Source organism: Aulonocara stuartgranti (assembly GCF_965226115.1).
Source record: "Aulonocara stuartgranti genome assembly, chromosome: 7".
Classification (NCBI taxonomy): domain Eukaryota; kingdom Metazoa; phylum Chordata; class Actinopteri; order Cichliformes; family Cichlidae; genus Aulonocara; species Aulonocara stuartgranti.
Genome location: NC_138945.1, coordinates 43303307 through 43326390, shown reverse-complemented (window position 1 = coordinate 43326390; position 23084 = coordinate 43303307). Strand labels below are relative to the sequence as shown.

General features: G+C 38.9%; 1 protein-coding gene across 2 annotated transcripts; it reads right to left on the bottom strand.

Moving 5' to 3' along the window:
• Window positions 1-7: 7 nt before the first annotated feature.
• ric8a (RIC8 guanine nucleotide exchange factor A) lies at window positions 8-22969 on the bottom strand. Of its 2 annotated transcripts, XM_082540820.1 has the most exons (16): window positions 22883-22969; window positions 21639-21910; window positions 17409-17456; window positions 17144-17161; window positions 13634-13847; window positions 11683-11834; window positions 11501-11581; window positions 10902-11001; window positions 10399-10586; window positions 10178-10272; window positions 9936-10086; window positions 9540-9635; window positions 9300-9444; window positions 6853-6997; window positions 5292-5411; window positions 8-3705 (listed from the first exon to the last, which is right to left on the bottom strand). In XM_082540820.1, the coding sequence occupies exons 2-16, from the start codon at window positions 21729-21731 to the stop codon at window positions 3564-3566; spliced, it is 1788 nt and encodes a 595-aa protein (XP_082396946.1). In that variant the 5' UTR covers window positions 21732-21910; window positions 22883-22969; the 3' UTR covers window positions 8-3563. The 2 variants fall into 2 exon arrangements, with proteins under 2 accessions (XP_082396946.1, XP_082396947.1); XM_082540821.1 differs by lacking the exon at window positions 17144-17161.
• Window positions 22970-23084: the final 115 nt, after the last annotated feature.

Here is a 23084-nt window from a genome sequence, read left to right as displayed (position 1 = left end):
TTTGGTCATTTAAACACATTTAATGTAGTTTGCAGTCCACGATAAAATTATCAGCTATACAAGAACAATAGAAAGGATTACACATATAGTGTTTCAGACTACACTCTGCATTAGAATATTTCACCTTTAATTGATAGGATGATGTCTGCAGTTCATTTCAAGTCTAAAAATAAAATATCTGGAGGACATTATTAAAAAGAATGGGCATCTAAAAGTCATTCAGATTTTTTCAGAGTCCACCATCAAAAATTGAACAGCTGCTCTTTTACTTTCATACTTTGCTATTCTACTGCTCTAAAGAAAAAACCGATACATCGTGTCCTCACAAAGAGCAAGAGCGTTCTGTAAAAATCTCCTACAATGTTCAACTTCAAATAAGAGAGACTAGTTTTAATTATGAAGACAGTTTTTCTGCAACAGGTCTCTTGATTGTCATGAGTAGCACTAACTGGGATGGAGGTTCTGGAAAATATGTGATACTTTTGAGTTTATATCAAATTCTTTGCACTTGTAAGAGACCTCACAACGTCAACAAATCAATTACAACAAATCACGGACTATTTGTACATGTAGAGGTTCTAGCAGAGCCAGGCTCAGGGAAAGTCAGCAGTGGATGGGAATGAGACTGCAGATATGTCTGTGAAGGTTCTCAGTCGTAGTCAAAGGAGCTTGCAAAGAAAAGCGTCTGGACTTCTTTAAGTTGCTTGAAGACGTTTCACCTCTCATCCGAGAAGCTTCTTCAGTTCTAAGGTCAAATGGTGGAGAGTCCCAGATATAAACCTAGTGGGAGTGACCCCCCACAGAGGGACAAAAGGGCCCCCTGATGATCCTCTAGTCGCCGACTGGGCGTGGGTCTCAATCAGCCAGAGTTTCGGGTGTGTTCATTGTGAAACCTGGCCCCACCTTATCATGCGAATTCGCATGCAAGCGCCTTTGACGAGACTGCAGATAGTATGTCTCTACTCGAAAAAAATTACCCTGTGCCCTGTAAACAACAGTCACAATGTGGAACCCAGTATTTGTCAGGAAAAAAACAAAACAATTTCAGCTTTATGAAATCTAAATAGACATTTTCATTCTAAACATTCAGAACTATTACAGGGAACCATGCGTTGTCATGACAGTAATATTTCTGATTTGGACAATGGTTACATTTTCTTTTCCTGAAATCTGCAGGTTTTCAGTTTGGTTGAAACAAACTTGTAATGACTGTATAGCTGATATCTGTGTTTTTCAACCCTGAAGGTTTCATGTGGCTAGTTATTGTACTTATGAGCGTTCAGAAATATATTTATGGCTGCATCTTGTATTTATGAGGGCTCAAAAAAGCTGGAAAATAATGAAGTAAAACATCCAACCATCTATATGTATTTTGAAGACTTATAATTTGAACATTTTTTTCATCACTTTTTTTCATATACAAAAGTCTACTGATTGTGATGGGTTCAGATGGGTCCTGGTGCAAATAAGAAGGAAGATCTCTGAGAGGAAGGAAGATAATTCTTTGATATTTAGGAGCCGACTAAGATAAATACAGTATCCTAAAAAAATTGATCCCTAAAAAAACAGCAAAACCTACATATAACTTGAATCCAATCATTCCTCATTTCATATGCTTCCCACATATTCCTTCTTTTTCTCTGCTCCTCTACTTTGACATCATCACAGTCGCCATCTGCCTCCTTCTCACTTAGTATCCTCCTCTGGCACACCAACCCTCTGCATGTCCTCCTTCACTACATCCATGATTCTCCTCTCTGTCTTTTCCTCCTGCCTGGCAGCAGCATATTATACATCCTTTGTCCAATATATCTACTCTCCTCCTTAACATCTCTCACACCATCTCAGCCTACTTTGTTTCCAAAAGCTCAACCTAAGCTGTCCCTCTGATGTATTCTTTTCTGACCTTGTCCGTTCTGGTCACTGATAATGAAAACAGCTGCACCTCCTGCTTTTTTTAGTAGGTGCCACCCTCTACAAGTCATATATCATAAGAGGTCTCCTTACCATCTAAACCTTGCTCTCTTGCTGCCATGTGTCTCTCACAAATCACCCCTGACACTCATTTCCACTCACTCCACCCTGCCTTGACTCTCTTCTTCACCTCTCATACACTGTGGGGTGTTTATCCCAATTATTTAAACTCATTTACCTACAGTACCTCTGCTCCTTGCAGGATCACTTGTCTCCCTCGCAATCTCTCTCTCTCTCTCTCTCCAGAGCATACCTCCACATCTCAGGTTACCTTCCATCTGCTCTCCGTTCTCTCATAATGTCATAGTCCACAGAGACTGCTGCCTGGCCTCTGTGGACTGTAGATCCCTAATGCAATCCCCACCTTGAACCCATCTTACACTAATACTGCACACCTTCCCTACCACTCCTGTGTGCCTCTTCACACTGCGTCTTGTGCTTTCTTCAGAGCCACAAACACACAGTGCAGCTCCATCTTACCTGCTCCATACTTCTCCATCAAAACTCTAAAGAAAAAAATATTGCATCTGTAGTGCTCTCTGTATGAAGCTGTACTGGTCCTTGCTGCCACATCTCCTCTCAGCCTAGCTTCAACAACTCTTTTCCATATTTTCATGGTATGGTGGCATCAACTTTACCAATCTGTACTTAGGACAGCTCTGCACATTACTCTTGTTATTGAAATCAGGACTTGTATGCTACTTGTCCATCCCTCAGGCATCCTACCACTATCCAGGATCGTGTTAAACAGTCTACTGCCCTCTCTCCCTGACATCTCCAAACCTCCACAGGCACGTTGCTTCATCCTCTTCATAGCTGCCCTTTCCTTCCTCCTTTCTAATCCTTTACACTTCCTGATTCACCAACTGACTTCTGTCCTTTCTCGTTTTCTTTATTGATGAGCTTCTCCTTCCTGAACACATTCTCTTCATTACATTTCCATCACTATCTTTACTCACCCAAACCTGCTTCATATCTTTTCTAACTCAATCTCTCCAAATACCCTTCTGCCAGTTTCCCTCACCACTACAGCTGTGCTTTCTCAGTCAAGTAGCAACACTTCCTACCACCTGTATCAACTCAGCCTTGAACACTGCACATCATTCTTCCTTCTTCAGCTTCCACCACCTAAACCTCTCCCCTGACTTCACTCACTTCCTCTTGATCATGCCCACAGCCATACAAACGACCATCTGATGCTTGCTAGCTACATTGTCCCCTGACATCTTTCCCTTATATAAAGTGTTTAAGGAATTTTCTCTTCCACTTGTTGTCAGTTAAGTGCTTCATAACACAACCTAGTAATTACATTTTTATATTTTATTGAACATAAATATCTTGGATGAAAAAACTATTCCTATTAAAATAATCATCCTTGTAAAATTATCTGAATTCTGTATTCGAGTTTATGATCATTTAAGTGGCTTCTTGTGTACCGGTTTCTGATATTTACTAAACAAATTAACATTTTCTTTCCTCGCCAATTAAATTGGGCAAAATGCGACAAAATTATACTTATGATATATGAATCGCTTAAATAGTGACACAGATTTTTTTAGGATTGTCATGGATGGAATTCGTTTCCTTCTTCAGTTTTCATCCTCACTGTCTAAATTAGGAGGGTCTTCTGACTGGAGCAATGGCTTGTTGGTCAGTTTATGGAGATCCTCTGTAGTCATCTCTGTCATTGTCCCATCCATACCGAGCTGCATGGGCTGTATTAAATGGTTTCTGCAGGATAAGTATTACAACAGAAATAAATATATACAGTGGGTAAACTAAGCACTAAAAAAAAAAATTGCTATTTTCTAAGTAAATATATTTCTAAAGGTGCTATGGACATGGAAAAAGTATTCAACGCGTTTCCTAACATTTATTTAATCTGTTCAAAAGCCTTTGATGATGATAACATCTTCAAGTGTGGAGCAACTAGTCATCTGTATTGCTCAGGTGTGATTTTGGCCCATTCTTCCACACAAACAGTCTGTGGGCCCCTTCTATAAACTCTGAGCCTTAGTTCTTTCCATAGATCTTCAATTGGATTCGGGCATTTCTAGCAGCTTTTTTCTCCCTTTCTCTGAAGCAAATTGAAAGTTTCCTTGGCTGAGTGTTTGGGATCTTTGTCTTGCTGAAACATCTGCCCTTCATCATCTTCATCATCCTGGAAGATGTTTTTTTTAAATCAAGAATGTCTTGGTACATTTTCCCATTTATCCTTGATTCAATTATGTGAAGCGTGCCAGTGCTACACAATGTTGTTCCCACCTTCAAACTTCACTGTTAGTATATCTGCAGTGCTTTATGCCCTCCAGATATGGTGTGTATTATGGCATCCAAAGAGCTCAAATTTCTCCCAGTATTAAACAGCCTTGTCTAAATGTTCTTCTGCACTTCAACATGCTTTCTCTTCAGCTGCGGAGTCTTACATGGTGAGCATGCATACAGGCCATGGCAGTTGAGTGCATTACTGATTGTTTTCTCTGAAACAATTGTACCTGCTGATTCCAAGTCTTTCTGTAGCTCTCCACAAATGCTCCATGGCTCTTGAACAACTCTTCTGATAATTGTTTTCATGCCTCTGTCTGAAATCCTGTGGGGAACACCTGGCTGATTATGGTAAAATTATGTTCTTTCCACTTCCCGATGTTGGCACCAGCAGCGCTCACTGGAACCTTCAGTAGTTTCAAAATTCTTCTGTATCCAGTGACATCAGTATGTTTCACAACAATAAGGTTGCAAAGGTCTTGAGAGAGCTCACTGGTTTATCCATCATGATAAACCAGTGAGGCATTTTTATAAGTCATCAGTTGAGACTAATTTGAACTAAGTGGCAGGACTGCTTTCAAGTTACTGATAATTTCAGCTGGTGTCATGACTTCCTATGCCTTTTTGCACGTCTTTTTCTTCACGTGTTTAATACTTTTTCCGTGTGTCATTTCTCATTATCACACATAATTTAATTGATGGACATCTATGGTTTGGTTTCTCTGCATGTGTGAACTGGATGAGTTTTTACCAACATCTGGTGCAAATTTCACGTCAATAGCACCTTTAGTAAAATATTTACTTAGAAAATCGGTGACATGTTCACACTTATTTCACTGTGATGGTATTAATGATTACTGCAAAATATTCTCAACAATCATATTTTAGATATAAGTGTTCATCTCAACCAAATATATTACATTAACCTGGTACTTTTTAGGCATTTCAGGGCTGAACTTTTACATATTACACCATAGCATTAAAGGCTTCTGTTGAAGACAACAACTTGACCAGTGCAGGTTACTTGTGTGACTGTGTGTGCTTTTAGTGACCTTGACAGTTTGTCAAACATGTGGACCAATTTCATGGCTTCATATTCCTTTTGCTCTTCTGTCATTCCTTCCATGGGATTGGGCTGCTCCTCTTCTACAACTCCTGTTATTGGGTTGATTCTGCAGGGAAACAGAAATATATTTTCTTTAAAAAAGCTAAATGTGCATAACAAACAAACAAAGATGTAAAAAGAATTCAGCTGAGGTAGGGGTGGGTTTTGATTATTGATTTATCGATTAAAATCGATTTTGGCTTGGATAACATGATATCGATTCATTAAAACATAAATTTATTTTGCCCAGAACGCCAGAATCTCAGGTTAAACCTCACAAGATTTCTACAACCAGAGCAGGTACACGGATTCTGCACAAAGACGTAAACACAAAAACGCGGACACAACGCATCCGAATCAGTGAGATGTCGCCTTTCTCACACGACGGCACGTACGCGGACACGGACACGCCGTCGGGGCTGAAAGCCGACAGCTCACTGATTTTGAAGCGTCGGTGGGCGCTTTGTGTTTACGTCCTTTTTGCGCTCGATTCTGAAGCTGCAGGTTTTATATCTCTCCAAACAATATTGACTTAACCAGCAGCCAAAGACGATCCAGCCTTGGTGCTCCCCCGGACAAGATAGAGGAGGTGGCTGGGGAGAGGGAGGTCTGGGCTTCTCTGCTTAGGCTGCTGCCCCCGCGACCCAGCCCCGGATAAAGCGGAAGAAGATAGATGGATGGATGGATGTACAATATCACTAAAAAGCTATTCTGTCCTATTCTATTCTTCATTTGTTTTGTATTATACCTTTACCAAACACCATATTATAACATATTATAAATGATACATACATACATCCCTATACATCCTCAGCCACATCAAACACTAGTCACCACTCATAGTCATCACTTAGTTGTAAATATATTTCATCTTATGTCCTGTTTACTTTCTTCACTTCCCTGACTATCCTGCTTTTTCTTTGCCAACCTCTTCCTTTGAATACTTTCCTGTACTTCCTCATTACAACACAAAGTCTCATTGTCCTCTTTTCTGTGTCCATAGGATACACCAAATACATCGTTGGCACTTTCTCTCATCACTTCAGCAGTCCTTTCCCAGTCATTTGATAACTCTTCCCTACCACCCAGAGCCTGCTTCAACTCTTCACTGAACTCTATGTAATATTCTTCCTTATTCAGCTTCCATCATTTAATCCTCGCCTCTCTCTTCACATACTTCCTCTTCTTGATTTCATAGTCATCCTACAGACTACAGACCACAATCTGGTGTTGCCTAGCTACATTCTGTTCCCTTCACCTGCATGTCTAATGAATTCTGCTCTAATCACCGCTCTCTCCCTCCCGTGGGACACTCTCTACCACTTCATCCAACTTCCTCCAGAATTCCCTGTGTGCATACACCCCGTGATGCACACACACTGACAACATTCAATACACCCCCCCACCCCTTCGATTTCCAGCTACAACTTATGATCCTCCTTAAGTTGTTAAAAATGCAAAGTAGAAATTTTGATAAGGAGCTGACATAGTGTTCTGTTGGTACTGACTGGGCTTTGGCCTCTCTGTACTCTTCTGTCTCAGAGTCCTCATCCTCGGAGTAGATTCCAGGGTCTTTACCTCCTCTAAGCAGTCCTCTGGCAGCCAGCAGGCCTGCAGCATTGCCATATCCAGTATACTTAATGAACCTTGAAACTTGAAAGAGAGCATATTACTGTTAAAATGGCAGCATTCTAGCACAATAAAAAGAGCAATGAAATTAGGATCATTTATGCACCTGACGACCTCAAAATAAGCTGATATTTTTTGTCTAAGCATGTCCAGTGAAGAGATGCTTCATACTATAAAAACTGGCCTTCAAAGTCTATCAGAGCAGGTTCAAAGTTGGCTCTTTTTAAGTCACCTTAATTTTTCCAGCATTTATGAATTCTCGTAACTTCATAAGTACAGGAAATAGCTACGTGACATTTTTATGGATGAACTTTAGTTTCTACTAAAAAACGCAACCAAATCAATTTTACACCTAAAAATGTCTTTAGAAACAAAACTTTTTATATATTTACAACAGTGCGAAAAATGTTCGTCCCCTTCCTGTTTTCCCGTATGTTTGTTACATTTAAATGTTTCAGATCAGCAAACAAATTTAAATAGCAGACAAAGACAAGACAAGGAAACACAAAATGCAGTTTCTAAATGAAGGTGTTCATAATTAAGGGTGAAAAAAAATCCAGACCCACTTGGCCCTGAGTGAAAAAGTGAATCCTGAAAGAGGATGTCTGGCTAGCTGTTCACCACCTCAAGCTGAAGTGCACTTGGGTTCTGCCTCAGTCTCATACCTCAGACGATTTATAATCTTATTGGGTGAAACACACTATGCAATATGGAAGGTCTTCCTTTACCTACATTTCTTTTACTTGAGAAACGTAGGGTGCTACAGAGGGTGGTGAAGGCTGCACAGAGAGTTGTCGGAGGCAGCCTCCCAACCATCACAGACGTATACACCTCCAGATGCAGGAAGAGGGCCACCTGTATCATGAAGGACCCCACTCACCCAGCACACACACTCTTCGTCAAGCTCCCCTCAGGCAGGAGGCTGAGGAGCATTAAATGCAAAACCACCAGACTGAGAAACAGCTTCATTCCAGATGCTGTGAGACTTCTCAGTGCATAAATGGACAAGAACTGATATTGTAGCACCTTAATCACTACTGACACTTACTGACACTGTCATTTTATCATGCCCTTTTGCTGCTAAAGTATTTATACCTACATTCTATATCCATACTCCATACTGGTAGTCAGGTTGTTGCACTCTATTTATCATATTATTTATCGTGTTATTCTATTACTTGTTATTCTGTTTTGTTTAAAAAACAACAACTATTTATTTATTACTTTTTTTAAAATTCAGTTTCTTCGTTATTCTGTTTCTATTCGCTCTGGGACCGTGTGTACATCATGTCGTTCCACCTCATGTAAACATGTGATGCGAATGACAATAAAGCTTCTTGAATCCTTGAATTGTGATTACTCTGTATTAAAAGAATCTTCCAATATAACATTTTTATGTACAGCTATTTGGAGCCTTCAGTCCTTTGTTTGAGAATCTTTTAAATTTAGTTAGTGTCGGGTACTCGTTCTGTCTGTTTCCACTGTTTCCATCAGATGGCATGCAACTGTCCCTTCTATTGTTGAAAATGTAGCAAAAAAAATACTGTTTAACAAAGACTTTGTTCTTAACATCTAGAAATATTATAAGATGCCAACAGTGTTGGGTACTGACTAGCATTAACTCGTAGTTCTTAACGTATTCACGATCTTAAAGGTAGTTTTATTTTCTTTGCAGACAACCTGGTGGGTTTCAGCTTGATTTGATGAACTGAAACAGCTGTTTCCAGGGACGGTCTTGCTAGTTTAAAAAGTTCCATAAACCTTCTCTGTTGTCAGTAATGTTGCCGGCTCAGCTGGACCTTTCAAAGAGTTTCTGTGTAGTCAGGATGTGATCACATTATGTTTGTTGCAAGCTAGTTCTTGCTGCAAGGTGTTTAATCATTACAGTTACATGTATATACTTTGCCATGGCAGATCTCTGCAGAAAGTTGTCTTGTTGCACATATCCTCACAGACGGGCTATGACTCTTCCAATTATCTTAATTTATATTAAATATACAAGCTTAACATGCTCACGGGAAAACTTGCTTTGATGCATTCTTGGTTATCATGACAGAACATGTTGATCATCAAAGATTTGCTAAAGTTAGTGCACAACAAAAAGTTAACTGAATTTTTTTCTCATATTTGACTAATTTTAGATGAAATGACCCAGTACACTCACTCCAGTATTCAGGAGGAGCTACTCAGGAATTTGTGGTTTTAAAGGTTCAGTGTGAACTTATTTTTTTCTGGAGAGAAGGTGGAGTGACTTTAACATCACCTTTGTACCTTAGTGATTGCTTCTCTCTCATCAAAAAAGTGATTTTGCATCACTCTCTCTCACCACTTTCTTTGCAGAGAACAAAGAGGAATTCAGCCGCACAGTCCTTGACGTCAGTGTCAATGAGGGTCATAAGGCGGACTATTTTATTCCTCAGCGTGTTGCCCACCTCTGGCCTGTTTTTCACATCACGTAGTGGTGGCAGCACCTAAAACACAACCCACACATAAACATATAAACATACAAGAACAATCAAAATAGCTAAAATGTTCAGAGATAATCTCTGTAAGATGAATAACTGACTTTTGACCTGAGGAACTTCCTGGTCTCTCTGTGGATACGGGCACTCTCGGTCAACAAGTTCAGTGATGGAAGAAGGGTCTCCTTCAGCTTATGACCCTTTGAGACAGACAGACATGCAAACTTGTCAGTTGTAGGAAAGCAGCTAAAATGTGGATTATTAGAGCACATTTTAAACAACCGGTTTAAGACTTTTCAAATGTAATGATCTACAATGTGGATCTGAGGGCAGCAAATGAGACACGCTCAGCCTGATTTGTAGTAAACATGCCTTTGTCAACAACATAGCAATTTGTTATGAATTTATGTTAGATATACTTTAGTGCACCTCAGCTTTTATTTCATATTAACTGTAGAGGTAATGAACCACCAACAGCATGCACTTGTGGCTCGTCTTACCCGGTCAAGTCTTTTCTCCATGAATTTTAGCAGCGTGTTCACAGCATCCATGTTGACACCCATATATTCAATGGAACCTTGCTGCACCTTGGGCATCAATAATACATCCAAACAAGGCAGAGGGAGGTTACCTAGTAAATTCACAGTATGGCTGAAAAAAGAAAGGACAAAGGAATGAAGGGCGTGGCGTCACAGGGGAGCAATGACTATATAAATCAAGTAACCAGAGAACAGAGAATCACCTGTGAAACTCTTCAGTCCGCTCCTCTCCATCAGCGTGGCTCATTAGACAGTGCCTCAGTATGGCTCCCAAATGTCTGTACACAGCTGCCTCTTCCTTCACATATACATCAGACACAAGTTGTTCACCAGTCATGAAGAGAACTCTCATCTTTCTTTGAATTTACAACAAAATGTTTAAATCTTGTGACTCTCTCCTAATTAATCCAATTTGCTTCGTTACCTCATCAACTTTGCGTCTGTTTATGTCAAACGTGATGTTGAATAGTATTTTCAGTATCTCCATAGCTAGTTCTGTCTGCTGCCGGCTCAGTGGGGGCAGCTCTTCGGTCGGGATGCCTTCAAAACCTGCTCTTGCTGTCTCCAGGGTCCCTGAGCAGCATAGACCCAGTGTGGCTTCCAAGTGGTTTCCTTGAATTACAGACAAGACACAAGTTATCAACAGGTTCTTTAGGTTTGCTTAATTGTACCATGTCTTTACCAAATTTACTTCATCTGGATGCTTTCCTGATAATGTTTGTTTGTTTTGGGGGTTTTTTAACCTTTTTTTTTTTAATGAAATGAAAATAAAATGAATGGGTTTTTGAACTTTAGTCAGCTTCAGATCTGACTCCATCTTTTGGGCTAAGGTCCACCTCTCATATTTGTTTTTCCATATTCATCCAACAAAGAAACAAAGAAAGCTAAACCAATCACACAACATCCTTGGAAAAGGTAACAAATCACCTAGAAGGCTGACACCATGAAGCTCCTGAGCCAGCTGTGCCCTGACATCCACTCTTAGGGCAGTCAGCAGGAAGGTTAGGCGCAAGTCAAAGAAACGTACCTGGGAAGAGAAACCTTATTTTGAATGCATATGTTGCATTCTAGCAAATATTCAGTAACAAATACGCTTCAAAAACTACATCTGCCAGCTATAGTACTCCTTTAAAAATGCATTAAAGAAACATTTTCATTACAGTTGTCATAGTGCTTGGTCTCTGACCCAGAGATTGTGTTTGGAGACTAAATTTTGACTCATCATGATTACTCTGGTTTGGTCTTGATGTTTTAAGTCTCTGCTTTAGAGCTTCTCTGTGTCTTTCCTCAGTTTGCCTTCAAGCTTCATTTTACTTATTGTGCTTTTGTGCTTTCCCTGTATTTCCCATTAAGTCTGTGTTGGTGTAACATGGCCCTTGTCAGCTACTTCCTGTTTATTCTGATAGTGTCTTCATGGTGCTGTGTTTTTTCTTTGATTCCCAGTGCTGCCATTTTTGTTTGACTCTACAGTGAACACAACAAATAATTCTACATTAAAGAGCTATCTGTCTGAGTAATGGTCATACCTCATAGTTCCAAGTAGGATCATGACACTGTTTCAATCTCTCTGCCACACCTTTAATCAGCTGCAGATCTGCTGCTACCATCTGACATCAACCCAGTGACAGAAATCCAGTCAGATTTTATAGATTATCACCAACCAATTAAAATGTGTTAATCTGAGGAATGCAAGGCACAGCAGACTGACCTGTCCTGTCTCATTGTGCAGCAGGATGTTGCAGATGGACTTGAGTGCCTCAACAATCATTTCCTGGTCAGGATTTTCTGAAGGAGGGGAAGATTCTTTCAGCACTTTACTACATAGTCCCGTCTCTTCCTCGTCTCCTCCCGCATCCTCTTCTAAGAAAAGAAAGATTTGCAATTTTGTTTAGCTTGGTCTGCCAACAACATGAACTCCCTTCAGCTAATCCATGATGTTTATTGATGGAGGAGAAAGATTATAAAGTATATGTCATGATCCTGGGTCTTTTGACCCAGCGTTTTGTGTTTTCTATTATTGTGATGTATTTTGGTTCTGGTTTTCTAGCTCTTTGGTTTTTGGTTCTGTTCTTCCTCAGTTAATGTCTAGTCATTTCTGCCTGTGTATGCCCCTGTGTCAAGTCCGTGTTTCTTAGTCTGTGTCTTTGCATGTGTGAGTTCTTTTTTTATTTTGTAGGTCTGTGTCTCTCGTCAGTGTTTCTAGTTTCACTTCCTCTTGTCTCGTTATGTCCAATTACTCCCAGCCGTGTCTCCCTCCTGTTTCTCGTGTGCATTGCTGGTTCATCTGCATTATTTCCATCCGTCATTCTGTGTTCTTTCCCTGCATCATCCTGCATCATTTTCTGTGTCTTCCTGCATCTCTGTTTCAAGGTTTGTTTTTGCTTAGTTTTCCGAGTTTATGTTTTCTCAGTTCTGTTTTCAGCCCCCTCGCCTTTTTGTATGTTCACTCTCCATTAATAAAGCTCCCTCACTTCAGTAATGCCTGCCTCTTGGGTCCTTTAATAATTCCACACGGTTTGCCCTGCTAACCGTGACAGTATACAACGTTTAGGGGACAAAGAACTGGATTTCTTTTGTGCATAATACATCTCAATAAAATACATCTCAAAAAAGTTTTTTTATTATTTAATTCAAAAAGCTCGCACTGTGCCAGCTGGGATGGGTCCCATGACCTCTGATTTTCATGAGCTGGGATAGCTCATGAAACATTCAGTTTAGAATAATAGTTGAGTAAATTACTAGTTAAACAGTATAACTGGCCTAATAAACACCTAACCTTTTGTTATCCTGCCTCTTAGTATCTGCATTTTAGTGTCTCCTCATCAACACTCTGCACATCCTGCATGTCGTTTTCTTACGAATGTACTAAACAACTAGTTAACTAACTATTAATTAACTATTATTTCTGTCTTTAACCCTCCTGAGTTTTTAGATTCTTTCACATCACAATCTGGAAGTGGTACAGCTCACCAAATAAGGCTACATGGCTGGGGGATCTAATTCTGCCATGTTAAACTGTACTGTTGCATTTGATTGTGAGTGCCTGAGAGCTGAACCTGCTCTGCTCAATGTGGGGCTTCTACATTGTCTCCTCACTTGGAGAAAATAATGATGGACCAATCTGTCTGAGAATGACTGCAGTCAGTCTGAGTCAAACTGAGACACAATGCCTCCCACCAGGTAACCTGTGCAATCGCAAAAAAATTCACTCACTAACCATCAGTTTTTTGTGGTTGCACAGAGGTGCCAATCTATTTGTCCTCTTGTGTGACTGAGGCCCCTAAGCTACAGAGGGTCTGTCTGTTCATATACTGTCTGTATTGAAGCATATTCATGGAAAGTTGATGGCAAAAAAGGTGGCAGAATATGCAAGCAACAAGGATGAGAGCCTTGACAGAACTGTCACAAAAAGCTAATTCAGGAACAGTATTTGTTATACCTACGTAGGTTTCCTAAGTAAAGTCTATGTTTCTGAACTGATGAAACTGAGAGTGAAAATGGAATTTAACTGTTAGATCTTCAAAATCAAAACAAGTCTTCATAACAATATATTTGGAATTACATCTTTGAATTCTCAAAACCTAAAATACAATCCTTTCTTGCTCTGGAAAGATGATGCAAAAAAAAAAAAAGGATTGATACCTAGCAATATTAATTACCTTGGCCATCCACTGACTGGCTGTGGGCAGGTGTGGTAGCACTGTCCACAGCAATGCTAGCATAGCGGGCAAGAGTGGACATGGCGAATTGGTTGGTGAATGGGTCCAGGCAATTTTTATCTCTGGACAGGATTCGAACCGTTTCCAGACAGGCCAGCAGACAGGAAGGCTGCAACTCCCGGTCCAGGAAACCGAGCACTAACTCCCCCAGATGCTGCGTTGCACATATACATGTATGTATGTATATGTATATATATATATATATGTGTGTGTGTGTGTGTGTGTGTGTGTGTGTGTGTGTGTGTATGTATTCATGGAGGAACAGTAGAAACAGAACAGAAATTGTATTAGACTGTAGGCTATTGATGTTCATCAACAGAGTACACCTTCCTTTTTTGTGCAAATAGACACATACATTTATTTAAATAGGCAGATTTACATTTTAAACTGTTGAAAAATGAAACACCAAATCTGACAGCTATATCTGCAGCTTCTGACCTCAGTCTGAATGAATGTCCATCACACATTTTAAGTCAGGCAATGTTAGAACTGATTTTTGATCCATTTGCAGTATAACGCTTCTGTTTTTAAGATCATTTTCTGACTAATTGTAATGAAATCATGACCGTCTTAAGACTGCCAACAAAGTGAAATGTGTTACAGAAAATAACAGATCAGTGAGTTCGACCTACAGCCAGTGGTGAACAAATGATTGCTGTTTCTTACTGAGGATGGGTAACACAACAGATGAAACTGTACATTGAAAACTGAAACATGAAAAACACTACATACTAAACAGCAGTCTTACCGATAGTGACAAAGTATTTGTAGTGCTAATGATAACGGTCCAATGTCAAGGGGTTTCCTTGATAAAAAGCCCCACATTGTAGTGACCGAATGCAAGGAGCTACAAAGGTTGCTAAAAAGTTTCCTAAGCTGTCATGCACATCTACAAGCAGGACAGCTTAGCAGACCTTCAAGTAGGTGTATGCTTAGCGTGGGCACATGATTATTGGATAAAGAAGCCATGCAATAGAACTTTAGCTTTACCTTAAATAAACCTAAACCTTTAGCACTGAACAAACTCACCTTTCTTTTCCACCTTAACAATCAACTACAGTTTCTGTTTGGGTCTGTTTCCTACTGGATGAAATGCTTCCTTTTATAGGAATAAAACTGTTCTTCTATTTATCAGAGAGGAAAACACTTTGGAAAACAGTGTGGTTTCCAAAACCAGATACATTTTCTCAAACAGAATCTAAATCATACTGTTTAAAAACATTTTCAGATGCTTTTTTAAAGGATAAAGCTGTTAAATGCAGAAATATTGGTTTGTTTAAGTACATTTTTAGATATTTACTGCTTTCTGAATGAATTGCAGGTGTATTAGATACAAAATCACAATAAAACTAATCAATAAATGTTCTAATGTTCTATCTTCTCAGCTATTCACCTTAATCAGTTCAAAGATTGACTTTCATCAATACTGAATAAACTGTATGAGGTTTAGGCCATGAATGAATTTGCAGCAATATACTTAATGATAAACCAGATTTCTTTTTTCTAATCTTCAGAACTGCTTCTTTCTCATTAGTTTTTGTTCTTGTGTTATGTATCATCAGAATATCTTCTTACAATCAAAACTAATATGCCAGCATGATTAGTGTTCAAGCAAATGAATAAATCAAAGGTCTTCATTTCATAATTCCCATTGGATTCCATTAAACTATTGCCATTGTGATCTCACACCTATTTGTAGTTTTCTTTAAACCTTTGAACTGATTAAGTGTGTTTACATCTACTGACAAAAACCCACAATTTATCCTGGATTTACTCCAACATTATATAATATATCACTTACTCGAGTATTCTAATATAACGCTAAGGAAATGTTAGAACAGGTAAACATTTAACTATTCATTTTACAACAGAATCAACCTATAAGAGCTGGTTTTCCATTTCCTATTCTGTTTATCCTGAGCTTACTGCAGGGAAAAGGCCGTGTGATTCATCCCCTGTCGAGCACTAGTGCCAATAATCTTAATATTAATTGCCAGACAGATTTATTTGGCAGACAGATAAAAATCCCCATTCCCAAGAATTCTGTTATAAATAGTTCAGTACGTGTAAGAAATTTCCAACAAATTTTCACCAGACGTGTGTGAGCTGAGGAAACAGCAGCCTTCAGGGTTGAAAAATGAATCCGGCATGTTTGTACCTTAAATTAAAAATGACTGCTATGCTAAAATAACAGACTGTGAGCCTTCCACTTGGATTCTGTTTGTATTTATTTCTGTATGTGCTGTAGGTGTTATTGTGTTAAGTAGTCGAGTCAGAGATGGAAAAAAACACTAACAGTCTGTGACTAGTCTGCAGCTCTCATTTGACAGGAAGGTAAACTGGCTTAAATGATGGAGTAATACCATCAGGGTTTGGGTGGTTTGTTGGGTTTTCTTTGACATGTTACTCATTTTTAAGTGTTTTACAACAAGTTGCTTACCTTATATATTGGTATATGGTATCATGGATCCAGCTGAGGAACAGCTGAAGAACTTGTAATAAACTAAACCACATTTCAAATTAAAAGTTTTATTAAAATTGTGTATATACCTGTGTATATACATGTACATATTATGAGGTCTGGCTCTCCTGAAACAGTATGGTGGAAGCACTGATGTTTTGATTGTGAACAGCAGCAAACAAACAAGAATATGTTTCTTTGTAACTTTGGCAAACAATCTATAGAAAATCACATTTAGCATTTTAGCTTATCTTGTCTGGCAAATAATTCTGGAAATATTTATTACAATGTACATACTGGTTTGGACACAAAGTGTGTGCCCCTTCAGTAATGTACCTGTGACAGCCAGTGAGCTCGCCTTGTTTTTTTGGTTTCTTGTTGCCTGTCTCTTTCCGGTATCTGGTAGGTGGAGCTGACCCAATTATAGATGCAGCACACCTGAGAAGGCCAGTCCCCTTGCATTATAAAGCCACTTTGACTGAATCTCCAGCTCTCCCTGTCTTTTGAACACTGAAACAAGCTGCAACTCCCTCAGCCTCCCCGACACCAGCAAACAGTGTGTACAGATCATAGATGAAACACAATGACTTCAGTCACAGTTACCTTGAGAAATCAAAGAGCAGTGAATACTGTCCAAATCTGACAGCATTTTGTTAGGCCAGTGTTTATGAACCTTCAACTGACGTAACAAGAGCGACTCTATCAACTTCACAATTATGGGATGTAATCTATTCACAGCTGGCCAATCACTGCCATTTAAGAGCAGATCATTACTTTTCCTCTGGTTAAACACACAGATCCTTACAAGCATTTGATAATCCCCGAGAAGTAAATCACTCCCACTGTCATTTTCATCTCATGAATTATTTATATCCTATAATGAATTCTTAACAGGACCCCATCCAGAAAGAGTCACAAGTTGAAGATAAATTGTGGGTTCTAGGTTTCTAATGGAAGAGCACAACATTGTGTTCATTGGTTATTCATACCTTTTGTAACTTTCCTTCCTAAAACAGGCGAGTATACAAAGGAAAGCATAAAGCATGTTGGTACATCCAAAGAAATGATTAATCCTTAGCCAATTTTTTTTTCAGATGAAACTGAATTACACAGAACATTAAAAAAATGTAAACAGACTGGAAAGGACAAGCTGAAGTATTTCGATCCAGATGATCCCCTGCTGAACTTATCAGTTCAGCAGGGGATCAATTAATTATTTGCCCTATGTGTATAAATAGGAAATGTTATAAATACCTCTCTGTCCTTCTGCTCATCCCTGTTGAATGTAAAGCACTGGTTCATCTGAAGAAAAGAGAAGTACAAAGCACAAAAAAGGGAGTCAGTGGATAGAAGAAGCAGACAAGTTTGTGTTATGTTATTTGTACCAATAAGTCGTTGTGTTTGCAGTAATCGAGCCATCCATTCTCCTATGTACATCGCTCAGCTACAACTAAGAAGATATGTCTTAGGGTCTTCTAATATTGTTTAATCTTGATCTTGCAATGTAAAGTGACTTGAGTTAACTTTTGTTTTGAACTGGCAATATATCAACAGAAATGAACCGAATAATCATAATACAAAGTAGAGAGAAAAAATAAAGAAGCAAAAATGTAAAAATGATCCACATCACATCATTTGAAATATGTGACAGCCAGTGTGCTGGCCTTGTTTTCTTGTTGCTTTCAGGTATCTAGTAGGTGGAGCTGACCCAATTTCAGCACACCTGAGAAAGCCAGTCCCCGGTGTATTATAAAGGAACTCTGACTGAACCTCTGGGTCGTTTCATTATCTGAATCTTAATGAACACCGTTTTCTGTATGAGAGTTTTCTAATGTTAGTAATCATATTTTTTCTTAGATATTTTAATTGAAGATAGGCTTCAAATTACAAAAAGAGCATGCAATCATCCATCCATCAATGCATGCAGAACATTAATGCATGCGTAAGCCTTCCAAAAGACATCTCTCCAGTGTGTCATATCTCTGTGTAGCTCCTCAGTCATTCAGGTCATGGTAGTCTTAAATGCTTGAAAAAAATAGGCAGATCGACTTCAGTTGGTAAAGACACCTCTCATCAAAGAAGCATCTTCAGTTACAAAGTTACAAAGGTCCTTTCTATTGACTTGTTGTCTGGATTTACACAATTATCACAGATTACAAATGAGAACGTGAGCAACTTCCTTTCAGATGTTGTTCGTTTATATACAAATAGCCTCAGTACCAGATAAGCTGAGCCTCACTGTAGCTGTCTTTTGATGCTGACATCAAAAGAAACATGTCCATCACACATGCTGAAGTAGTCTGACCATTTACTAAAAATTAATCCACATCATTCACTTAATTCAAATACCGAGTTCTGAATTAAGGAAAATAAACATAAGTTATACCCATTATTTCATTAATGTGCCCCTACTAATATTTATGTTAATGCAAATTCCCACAACTCCCAGAAGGCTGGAAAACTAGAGCAGACTAACTCCAGTCTACAACTCAAAATATGGCAGTGTCCTGTAACAACCACTAAGCTTCTGATCTGTACGAGCTCTTTGGTGAAGTAGGATTTAACTGGCCTGTAGCTAAATCTATTTGTGTATAAGAAAATCTAATCCTATTGCCTTTGAGATTAACTCCTACACAGTCTCCGTGCTGAGGAAGCCATGAAGCATGGTGCACCTGGGGTTTGCAGAATGTAACAAAACTCATGTGACTTCATATACATATAACATGTAGTTCCAACTATCATTTCTAACATTAACTGACCTGGATAGACACCAAGCTCAGTTACATGGTAACACTGATACTCTTGTGTTTGTGACAGTGTGGTTAGCTTCAGCTGGCTCAGGAGAGCTGACATCAAGCTGGAAGCCACTGTAGTCTGCATATATATATGTATATATATATATATATATATATATATATATATGTATATATATATATATATATATATATATATATATATATATATATATATGTATATATATATATATATATATGTATATATATATATATATATATATATATATACACACACACACACACACACACACACACGAACATATACATGATGTGCTTTGACTCTGTAATGCTCAAAATTAATAGAATCAAGTTAAAACTGAGGGTTATCTAAAAACTTCAGCTAGGGTTTGAACGTTCACAACCATTGTGCCAAAAACAAAAGAAATTAGTGTATACTTGTTGACACTGAAACAGCAGGAGATAGATATACAAAGTTATTACAGTATTTCCAAGGATAAAGAACTGGGCTGACAAGTATCATAAAGAAATTTAAAGAGAGCTGCACAGTACAGAGCAAGTTTTGCAGAGGTAGGAAGCAAAAGATTTCAAAGACTCTGGAAACAAAGCTAGTGAGAAATGTTTTTTAAAAACCACAGAACAACTTTCAAAGCACTGGTGAGTGATTGACCAAAATCATGAATTGTAGTATCAAAGGAGACCATCTCACGGACTGTGAGACTGCAAACTAAGAAAAACTCCACTTCTGCAGAAGTGTCAACTTCAAGCCAGACTGATGTATGCTAAGGACAACCTGGAGAAAGATTATGCATCTGAAGGTGTGCCTTTTGGTCAGATGAGACTAAAGTAGAGCTCTTTGCCATAAAGATGCTGCTTATGTTTGGAGAAATAAGGGTGAGGTTGTACACAATTCAGAACCCAAAGAACACGCAGTGGTGGAAGTATCATTCTTTGGGGATGCATCAGTTCGTCTGGACCTAGGAATGTTACGAAGGCAGGAGGAATCATGAAGAAAGAAGGATATTTGAAGATTTTAAAAGAAGTATTCAGCAGCAAAATTGGTTCTGGGTCATTGTTTTATCTTCCAGCATGACAACAACCCCAAACATGCATCACTCTTGGTGAAGAACAATCTCCAGAAGACCAAAGTGAACATTGACTCAGGAATTCAAGCCCTCAGTGGTAAATCAGAGTGGCTGTAGCTCAGGAGGTAGAGTGGGTCATCTACTGATAGGTGTGAATGGGTGAATAAGGCATGTTGTGTAAAGCATTGAGTGCTCTGGGAGAATAGAAAAGCACATGAATCAGTCCACCTGTTCAGTCCAATCCCATTGAAAAATCAGTGGGGTGACCTGAAGACCAAAGACCATGCCAACAAACAAATCTGGAGAGCCTGACAGATTTGCCAAAGAAGAATGGGCTGGGATTGATCAGTGTGCAAAGTAAAATAATGTAAGCATGTCAAATAAAAACTAGGATGTTTGGAAAAGCTATGTTATAAATTAATTACACTGAACAGTACACACTGAGCTATGACTGTATGTACTTTAGGTCCTTTAGCTTGTACTCTTTTTGTGCTTCCATACAATTAGAGGCTAACAAAACACTATATCTTAGAACAGTGGTAGGGAACTCCAGGCCTCAAGAGCCAGAGTCCAAGTGTCCTTGGTCCAACACCAGAGCTCTAACTTAATAATGTACGTAGAGTACAAAGTAGTTACCTAAAATAACTAATCTAAAAAGTAATGATAATCCTGAGAGTTATAGATAAAATATGAATTAATATCATCAGTCTTAGAGTAAGCTTATGGTTTAAGGGAAGTAGTATAATGTGTTATGATAAGCTTGAATTTAAAATGGAAATAAAATATCTGTAATATCACTAAACATTGCAGCTGAAATCTTTGACATTTTACTGGATGTACCTCAGCACTGATCTTAAACATGATCTCATTATCTTCGAGTAACTGCTTCTGCTTCTCTGTCCTCTTTTTTTCTCTGTATCTAAGCGATGAATCCATTAATTACATTAATTTCAAAACTCCCACAGTGCTCTTTCCCATTACTCTTCAGTGTCCTGACACTGACTCCTTTCCAAGGTGTATCAGAGTTACAAGGAAATCACACGTTAGAAAAACTGAAAGAGCACAGAGAAACCTCTCTAGATGGCTTGAGTTACGACATACGTACATGTCAGATTCTGCAAGAAATTAGGATTTAATCTCAGAACAAACACCCTGGAAATTCTGGAGAGATTATATGCCTTGACTGGCTAAGGAAGGCTTTGGTGACCCCCTGGAAAACTGTGGCTGGCTGAGGAGAGGGACGTCTGGGCTTTTTTTCTTAGACTGCTGGCCTAGTGACACAAACCTGGATTAGTGGCAGAAAATGGATGCAATGGATGTAGATATTTGTGACAAAACTAACTTGCATTTCCCATTTCTATTTTTACGATCAGTGGCTCACATTAATTAAAAATAATTATTTTCAACAAATATTTCTCTCTTTTCTTTTTACATTTCTTTCTGATTTTCTACCACATTATGAAACTGACTTGCCTGCAATTCAAACTGTGTCAGGCTCAACTCTATAGTAAAGGTTCTACTTTTGAAGGCAGTTCTGATTTGGCAATTATTTCAGGATCATCTTCTGAATGGAAAGCGTTTCATAAACTCAAACAGCTGTTCTACAACGCACTGATTCCTCCCGATGTTGGAGGGCTGGTGTTTACCTGCTTGTTGTAGCTCTGTAAAGCCGTCAGAGCCGAGTCTTGGTCGCCCGTCTCCATCTCCTCTATAACGGCACTTAAATCCATGTTCATCATCACTGAGCTAGCTGCTGCTGCTGATGATGATGATGATGATGAGGATGTCTGTATGTTTGTTCCCCGGACTGCGGATTCACGTTATGCTCCGTTACCTCTGACGGATGAAAGCATGACGTCTGAATCCCGACGATCTGATGAGAAGCGATTAGCGAACGGGGATTTGTGCCAGCCAAGTGCTGCGTTTAGAGTCCCAAGAAAAGACGGGAGAAATAAAATTTGTGATTATTTTTTTGTAAATGGAAAAGACAAGTGAGGATGTGGACCACAAGAAACGAGCAACATTAGACATCACTATATATGCAAAGTCTAACGACTGTAAAAGAACGCTCCTCTCTCAGACTGCGGGCTGCTTGTGGTGTTCATCAGAGTTTCTAAAAGCAGTATTGGAGGCAGAGAATTCAGCTTGAAGTGAAACTGTGAAGTGCGGCACACGTTAGACAAATGCGGGTCGGTGAGACTGAAACATCGTTCAGTAACTATCCTTTCATCATATCGAAGCTCAATGTGCTGGCTCAAAATTGTTGCAATTAATTGCAACATAAAGTAAGCCATCAATGACACTGTTGGGTGTCCCCATAGTGGCGTTTCAATAAAAAGAATAGAAAGAAAGAAGTGAAAATAAAATAGTGATATTTATTATTATTCTATACATGAGCAGTGAAATTGAAGAATTTGCAGTGCTTTAATAATGTAGACCTTTTTGAAGCCACAAAACAACTGAGAATGAATTCCACATACATTGTATTTTGAATTGATGTATCACTGATGCCATTTTAGAAAGCCCAAAAGTTTCGATTATCCTTTAAAAAGACAAACGGCCTTTGTGTGCAAGATTTTCCAATCGGTAACCTGAGCGATAGTGAGCAAGTCAGTGCAAACATGTGAGAAAAAAAAATTCATATCAAACCGACTCTGAGCTGTTCCACAGTCCTCACTAATGTGGCAGTAGCCAGTCCAGTGAATTGAAAGTTGAGCAGAATCTTCTTTTTACTGATAATTCAATTTAATAATACACAATAATAGCACATTATCAAGTGCTGCTCATATGCCATTCTCTGATATACTATTTAAACTGACATCATAAAGCGTTTTGAGGTTACTGTTGTTGTTAACTGTCGCCATGTAAATAAAATTACACTAACACATACCTAAAAGATAAACACGTTCGCTTTAGGTAACGAGGGTCTGCGCTCTTTACACTACCGCCATCAACTGGGCGTTTCTCGAACGAGACGTGGGCGTGCGTGTACGCTACTTAGTGTGCTCGATTTAAAATTCAAAGCAAACGCGCGTGCGGGGTGAAGGTTTTATGTTACCCGTAGTTAACCAAAATACAGTTATCAAGTAGAT

Excerpts from the sequence above, each read along its gene's own strand:
- ric8a (XM_082540820.1), bottom strand. The coding sequence starts at position 21,731 with ATGATGAACATGGATTTAAGTGCCGTTATAGAGGAGATGGAGACGGGC. Across the intron at positions 17,457-21,638 it reads TACAGAGCTACAACAAGCAG|ATGAACCAGTGCTTTACATT; the intron begins GTAAACACCAGC and ends TCTTTTCTTCAG. Across the intron at positions 10,273-10,398 it reads ACAGACGCAAAGTTGATGAG|GAAGAGGCAGCTGTGTACAG; the intron begins GTAACGAAGCAA and ends GTATATGTGAAG.